Source organism: Ornithorhynchus anatinus, chromosome 17 (assembly GCF_004115215.2).
Source record: "Ornithorhynchus anatinus isolate Pmale09 chromosome 17, mOrnAna1.pri.v4, whole genome shotgun sequence".
Classification (NCBI taxonomy): domain Eukaryota; kingdom Metazoa; phylum Chordata; class Mammalia; order Monotremata; family Ornithorhynchidae; genus Ornithorhynchus; species Ornithorhynchus anatinus.
This window is the reverse complement of record NC_041744.1, coordinates 21,767,956-21,775,853: the sequence shown is the minus strand read 5'-3', so window position 1 is coordinate 21,775,853 and position 7,898 is coordinate 21,767,956. Positions and strand designations below refer to the sequence as shown.

Here is a 7,898-nt window from a genome sequence, read left to right as displayed (position 1 = left end):
GGGCTGTGTGGGCTCCAATCCCTGGGGGCCTAAGGTCAGGTGGATTTATGATACAACAACTCCTTGCCTTCCCGCCCCAGGGCTCGGGAAGAAATAACCTCTGCAACCACAGAGCTCTCTCTCACCCCGGGCCTGGGCAGGATGCGGTAAGTTTTTAACCACTTATAACTTTCACACTCTCACACCTCCCATAAAACTGTTCACAGTTGGCAGTTTTCAGCCCAGCAGCGGTAATTTTCTCCGGCTTGATTTCCTTCCAAACTGTGGAGGGGGAGGTGAGGAGTGGCGTCCCACTGATGGTTGTGTTTCGCTTAAAAAGCTCAGGGACTTGGTTTGAGCCTGGAAGTCCAGCCCTCATATTATTATTATTACTACTAATAATAGCCATATTATTAATACCTTCACTAAAATTTAACAGTAAAAATTTATAATAATTAGCAACGATAATTGATAATATTGCTACTAATGATCGCTATATTATCAATAATAATTGTGCTGTTTAAGCATTTACTATATGCCAAGCACTGTATTAAGCACGGGGGTAGATAAGATAATTAAGTTCCACATGGAGTTGACAGTCCTATAGACTGTAAACTCATTGTGGGCAGATACAGTATCTGTTATTCGGTTGTACTGTACTCTCCCAAGGACTTAGTCCAGTAAGCGCTCAGTAAATCCAACCGACTGACATGGGGCTCACAATCTAAGTAGGAGAGAGCACATGAATTGAATCCCCATTTTGCCGGTGAGGGAACTGAGACATAGAGAAGTAAAGTGACTTACCTAAGGTCACACAGCAGACAAGTGGCGGAGCTGGGATTAGACTCCCAGGCCTGTGCTCTGTCCACTTAGTAAATATCATTGATTGACCTTAGAAAAGCGGCTCTCCTCCGGCCATAAAGGAAACCATGGTTGTCCAGGCCCTGCTACTTGAATTTTAAACTCCTCTCTGGTTCCTGCGGTCGATCCCAAGGGCCAGAGCCCCCGACCATCTAGGGGAGGAGGAGGATTTGAGGGTTTTGATGTTGGTTTAACAACCAAACTGCACCGGGTGACCGAGGCCTAGCTCAAAGAGACCCGATTGGTGTGCCGTTTCCGTCACTGACCTTCCGTGGGACTTCAGGTCAGTCGCGTCGTCTCTTTGGACCTCAGTTGCTTCGTCTGTAAAATGGAGATAGGATTCCTGTCCTTCCCTACTTCACAAGAATGTTGTGAGGCCAGCCCTACTGTCATCTCAAACACCACGAGAAAAGTGAGTTACTGATAAGCACTCTTTAGGTGATGCTGGGATTGTTGGATTCCACCCCATGAAATTTGAGGAAGTGTTTAGTATAATGCTCTGCACTCAGTAGGTGCTCAATAAATACAATTGATTGATGGAAGGAAGTTTCAGCCTCCCCCATCCTTGGAACTGGATGGCTCAAGAGGGCAAGGTTGGGCCAGATCGCTAGCCCAGCCCTCTGCAAAGCAACGCATAATAGAGCCTCCTCCCATAAACGGCACCTGGGAATTAGGAGACCCTGATTCTGGGCCCACCACTTGCCCGCTGTGCCGTCTTGGACAAGTCATTTAACTTTACTGTGCCTCCGTTTCCTCATCCATAAAACAGGAATTAAATACCTGCTCTCTCTACCTCTTAGCCTGGGAACCCCACGTGGGACAGGCACTGTTGTCCAACCTGATGATCTTGTGTCTACCTCGGCGCTTCGGACAGTGTTTGACACACAGGAAGCGGTTAAGAAATACCGTCATTATTACTATTAGGGGTAATAACCGGAGTCTGGGGGGTTGGGAAGAACCTCGGCTCCGGGCGCCACTGGGCAGCCGGAACACGTGGAGCCCAGAGGAGCCCGGAGAGCCAGCCAGGAGGAACCGGGCCCCTGGGAGATTCCGGCTGGCGACACCGGGCATCTGGGGCCCGTGCCCTGGGCCCCGCCTTCCTGGCCAGAAGAGCAGCCCCGGCCCCGCCATTTCACTGGGGCCTAATTCGGAGTCGGGACGCCCAAAGTTGACTCAGCTGCGGTGTTGGCAAGGGGGGCAGGAGAGCTCCCCCGCAGCTGCTCGCAGGCGACCCGGGAATGGGACGGCGGAGAAATTTATGGGGAAAAACATGGATTTTCAAGTCTGGTCCCTGTAAAAGAAAGCCAGCGGGAGCTGGCAGACAAGAAGGCTGGTGTTTCTCGCAGCTGCTTTTAGCTAGCTGTCACCCAGCTGGCGAGGCCCCCGGCTCTCATGTCCACCCTCCCCGTTGGCCAGCTCTTTTCGCTCCCAGCCTGCCTTGGGCCACAATCAGTTTTCTGATGAGAAGCAGCGTGGCGTAGTTGAGAACAAGGGCCCAGGAGTCAGAAGGTCATGGGTTCTAATCCTTGCTCGGCCACTTGTCCGCTGTGTGACCCTGGGCAAGTCACTTCACTTAATCTGTAAAATGGTGATTAAGACTGTGAGCCCCATATGGGACAGGAACTGTGTCCAACCCAATTTGTGTGTCTCCACCTCAGTGCTTAGTATAGAGAAGCAGCATGGCTTAGCAGAGAGAGTATGGGCCTAGGATGCATAAGGTCATGGGTTCTAATCCCGGCTCGGCCTCTTGTCTGCTGTGTGACCTTGGGCAAATCACTTAACTTCTCTGTGCCTCAGTTACCTCATCTGGAAAATGGGGATTGAGACTGGATTGTCCAACCCAGTCAGCTTGTATCCATCCCGGCACTTAGTAGAGTGCCTGGCACTTAGTAAGTGCTTAACAAATACCATAATTATTATTTTATTATTATTATTACAGTGCCTGGTACATAGTAAGCACTGAACAAATACCACAATTATTATTACTATAATTATGAGAGCAAACAATTACTACTTTGTTTCTTCTAATCGGGCTGGAGATGGGGATCTTGTATTTTCCACTCTTGGGTTTGTCCAAGATTAGGCAGCGGTGAGGAAGAGAAAAGGCTAAACCTCTTTGGGTTTGTTCTTAATCTTTGATGTCCAGTTTCTTCTGCCCCACCCCTCCAGACTATGGTAACTTCACTTCTCTCATACAGACTCTAAGCACCTTGAGGATGGGGATTGAATCTACTAACTACTCTCCCAAACGCTTAGGACAGTGTTCTGCACTGAGTGCTCACTTCGCTCCCTTTGCTCTCCCCACCCCACAGCACTTATGTATATGCGTATATATAGTTCTATTTATATCAATGCCTATTTACTTGATTTATCTGCCTCCCCCCTTCTAGACTGTAAGCCTGGTATGGGCAGGGATGGTCTCTCATTGCTACACTGTACTTTCCAAGCGCTTAGTACAGTGCTCTGCACCCAGTAAGTGCTTAATAAATACGACTGAATGGAAATGAACTTAATACCAGTGATTGGTCTCCAAGAGGCCCTCCTGGATGCATTTTCTCTTATATCCCCACAACGGCCACCTCAGGACGTGTTTTTTTATGGCATTTGTTAAGCGCTTACTATGTGCCAGGCACTGTACTAAGTACTGGGGTAAACACAAAGTAATCGGGGTGGACGCAGTCCCTGCCCCACATTGGGCTCACAGTCTTCATCTCATTTTGCAGATGAGGGAACTGAGGCACAGAGAAGGTCACACAGCAGACAAGTGGCGGTGGCAGGATTAGAACCTGGGCCCGTGCTTTATCCACTAGGTTAAAGCGCACTTCTGTGCCAGGTATGAGCTTATATACTCAGCCTTTCTATGCCCCAAACACCCTCCTTCTTAAGCATGAGCTCAGTTATATAGCCATGTTTCCTTTCTTCTTATCTGTAAATAATGTCCCCGTGTCTAAGTATCCCGAGGAAATGATTGCATCTACTAATTCTATTGTACTCTCTAAGGTACTGTGTACATCATTCTGCACACAGCTGTTCAACAAATACTATATTAACTGATTGATTTCCTCAGGTGTGTACCGAGTTTTCCTAGGAGCTGTGAGTTCAATTTCAGTGGCCTTCGCTGGTCAGAATAAGAACGTCCATCTTTCTCCCCGCCTTCCTCCCAGATGAAGGGTCACTCACTTCCTCCGGACACACACCTACATCACACCCCTATGTCCACCCTCAATAACAATAGTAATAATGATGGTATTTGTTAAACGCTTAGTATGGGCCAAGCACTGTTCTAAGCACTGGGGTAGATACAAGCTAATCAGGTTGTCCCACGTGGGGCTCACGGTCTTACTTTCCATTTTTCAGATGTGGTAATTGAGGCACAGAGAAGTGAAGTGACTTGCCCCAAGTCACACAGCTGACAAGTGGTGGAGCCAGGATTAGAATCCACGACCTCCGACTCCCATGCCTGTGCTCTTTCCACTAAGGCTTTTTCTGGGGCGCCTCCTCTGCTCGATCCCTGGCAGGGAATGCATCTATTTATTGTTGCATTGTTACCTTCCCAAGTGCTTAGTACAGTGCCCTGCACATAGTAAGCACTCAATAAATATGATTTGAATGAAGTGTGAATGAGCCCAGGTTTTGGTTTGGTTTCCAGATAGCCGAGTGAATTTCCAAGTTACCTCTGAAACGAGCGGAGCCCAAAGGGAGAGTGGTTCTATGGCATTCGGAATTACACCAACACGCCTGGGGCACAGGGAGCGGGGAACGGCGGGGTCGGCCAGTTCGGGCCGACTTAGTTTCCTAAGTTAGCGAGCCTTTATTAGCCGAGGCCTAAATATAGCACCTTAATGACTTCCCAAAATAGCTGCCGTCCCACGGGGGAGCAGTCAGGCCCGCCATCAGACCGGGGCCCATTTCCTGGGCGTCGTGGGCCGGGAAAGATGACTGACCTTGGCAGGGGACTTCCAGAAGGCCCCGGGAGAACTTCCCATTGCCTCCCAGCTCCCCGTCCGGGGGGTCCCAGGATCTCCGAATCCTCTATGTTGGCAGACCCCACTGACTCTCTCCCACTGGGGAAAGCTTCGTGGCTTAGGGAGGGTTGACAAAAACCAAAATGAAGACCAGCCACAAAAGGCACACTGGGGTCCTTCACCTGCCTAGACAGACAGAGCTGGCACAGCAGGTGCCCCAGAGGTGGGAGAGGCCTGGAGGGAGTTGGTGGAGGAGGGTCGGAGGGGGGGTCTCTCTTTTTTATGGTATTTAAGTGCTTACAATGTGCCGGGCATGTAATAAGCACTGGCGGAGACACAAAATATTCAGGTTGGACACAGTCCCAAATGGGGCTCACAGACTTAATCTCCATTTTAGAGATGAGGTAGCTGAGGCCCTCTGGCTTGTAAACTCATTCATCCAACCGTATTTAATGAGCGCTTACTGTGTGCAGAGCACTGTACTGAGCGCTTGAAAAATACTATTCAGTAGGCAAGGAAGATGTCCGTTTACTGTTACGCTGTTTCTCCCAAATTCCTTATACGGTGCTTCGCACCCATCAAGCGCTAGGTAAGTACGACTGGCTGACTGGCCCAGAAGAGTGAAGCGACTTTTCCAAGGTCACACGGCAAACAAGTGAGAGTGGGGATCAGAAGCCAGTTCCTTCTGACCTCCAGGCCGGGGCTCTATCCACTTGGCCACACTGTTGTCGTGGGAGAAAGGGAAAGCCCCGGTCCCTTCCCCCACCCTAACCCCCCTCCCCGATGTCCGCTGACCCCAGCTGCATATAGGTCAGGCAATAAATGCATCGAGCTAATGTTTAACGTCTCCGTGCCACTTCCCTTCTCACTAGGACCGGAGGCGAGCGGTGAGTGAACTCCAGGGTTCCCGGCTGCCGGAGGGGAGCAGGTTTCCCGGACCGGGACGTCCGGGCGGGGAAGGTGGCCGGCCGCGGGACCATGGCGGGGGAGGCCGTCCAGATGCTGGGTTTCGTGCTCAGTCTCCTGGGCCTGGTGGGGACGCTGACCGCCACTGTTCTGCCTCACTGGCGGAGGACGGCGCACGTGGGCACCAACATCCTGACCGCCGTGGCGGTGCTCAAAGGCCTGTGGATGGAGTGCGTCTGGCACAGCACGGGCATCTACCAGTGCCAGATCTATCGCTCGCTGCTGGCCCTGCCCCAGGCCCTGCAGGCCGCCCGCGCCCTGATGGTCATCTCCTGCCTGCTGGGGGGCCTGGCCTGCTCCGCCTCCGTCGTGGGCATGAGGTGTACCCGCTGCGCCAAGGACACCCCGGCCAAGAACGCCTGCGTGGTCTGCGGGGGGGTGCTCTTCGTCCTGGCCGGGCTCCTCTGCCTGGGGGCCGTGTCCTGGACCGCCCACGACGTGGTGGTGAGTTTCTACAACCCTCTGGTCCCCAGCGGTATGAAGTACGAGCTCGGGCAAGCGCTCTACCTGGGCTTCGTATCCTCGTCCCTGACCCTCATCGGCGGGACGTTGCTCTGCGCGTCCTGCCAGAGAGAGGCGCCTCGTGTCCCCTACCAACTGCCCCCACGGGGACCGCCCGCAGCCCCTCCCTACCTGCCCCCCGCCGCCTTGAAGGACAACTACGCTCCCTCACTGACTTCTGCCTCCCGCAGCAGCTACAGGCTCCATGACTATGTGTGAGGAGCAAGGGCGTCTCCCCAGCGTGGGGAGCCCGAAGGGACGGGTCACCGGCGGGGAGAGGTCACCGCTGGGGCCGGACGCAGGCTGGCGTCCACAGACTGTTGACTGTCCTTCCGGTTCTGTATCCCCGGGAAAACGCGAGCGTAACAAGCTTCGCTTGGAACTCAGGGCGGGAGAAGGAAGGGAGGAAGGCCAGTAGGCCGAACCCGAGAAACACCGGACATTTGGCGGCTTCTGCGTGACCACAGTTATGACTCCGTGTCCGTGGGCGGCTCGGGGACCGACTAATAAAGAACACTTTTGAACTTAACCAGCCCCTCGCGCGATGCGCGTCGGGGCGGTCTGGCCTGGCCTTCCTCGTCGTGCCACTTCTGGGGTCGAGCTGAGGGGGGAGGTCTCTTGCTCACCAAGAGGGCGGTGGGGGGGGGGGACACACTGAGCCTCCCGTGACCCAGCAGCTAAACAGATGAGAGTGGGGTGGAGGTGGCCTCGCCTGGCCGTCCCCGGATCACTACATTTTGCGGGCTCCGGGTCTGGGACCCCAGCCTCAGAGGCCAGGATAGTAATAATTATGGTACTTGTTAGGTGCTTACTATGTGTCAAGCACTGTTCTAAGCACTGGGGTAGACGCAAGAAAATTGGGTTGGTTATATCCCCGTCCCACGTGGGGCTCACTCCCTTCATCCCCATTTTACAGATGAAGGAACTGAGGTCAAAAGACGTGAAGCAACTTCCCCAAGGTCACACAATAGACATGTGGCGGAGTCGGGATTAGAATCCAGGTCCTTCTGACTCTGAGGCCTGTGCCTTATCCACGAAGCCAGGGCCAGGACTGCCTGCCTCGAATCAGCAGGGGTATTTACTGAGCGCTTACTGCTTGCTTACAGATCGCTATATTAAGCACTTGGGAGAGTTCAACACAGTACAGGTGGGAGACACAATCCCAGTCCTCAAGGGGATTACGGTTTAGTCAACTATATTTATTGAGCGTTTGCTGTGTTCGGAGCACTATACTAAGCAGTGGGGAGAGCGCGATAGAACAATAAACATTCCCCGCCCACGATGAACATACGGCCTAGAGAGAGATAGATATTAATATAAATTGAAGAAGTTGAGCAGAGGAATTTACAGTGAGGGAAGCCTCGGGCCAGACTGGGGTCCCAAATTCTGGGTCCAGAGAAGCAGAGGGTGGGTACACCTTGTTAGAAGCTGGCAGAGTTGCCCTAACTCGTGGACTGCACTGCCTCCATTCTTCTAAAGTCCTGTTTCTTGGCGGGGCAGCCTTTCCACGAGGCTGGGGTGGTCTTTGCTTGTTACACATTCATTCATTCAATCGCATTTATTGAGAACTTACTGTGTGCAAAGCTCTTTTTGCTTGTACGTTTGTGGGCGCATCCACAGTGTGCC

At 52.6% G+C, this 7,898-nt stretch overlaps 1 protein-coding gene across 1 annotated transcript; it reads left to right on the top strand.

Annotated features, from left to right (window-relative positions):
• Positions 1-5,683: 5,683 nt before the first annotated feature.
• CLDN14 (claudin 14) lies at positions 5,684-6,781 on the top strand. Its single transcript, XM_001512387.4, has one exon. It carries the CDS (start codon positions 5,784-5,786, stop codon positions 6,489-6,491), a length of 708 nt encoding a protein of 235 aa, XP_001512437.2. The 5' UTR covers positions 5,684-5,783; the 3' UTR covers positions 6,492-6,781.
• Positions 6,782-7,898: the final 1,117 nt, after the last annotated feature.

Bases quoted from the DNA above. Each gene is read 5' to 3' on its own strand.
- CLDN14 (XM_001512387.4), top strand. From the start codon at position 5,784: ATGGCGGGGGAGGCCGTCCAGATGCTGGGTTTCGTGCTCAGTCTCCTG.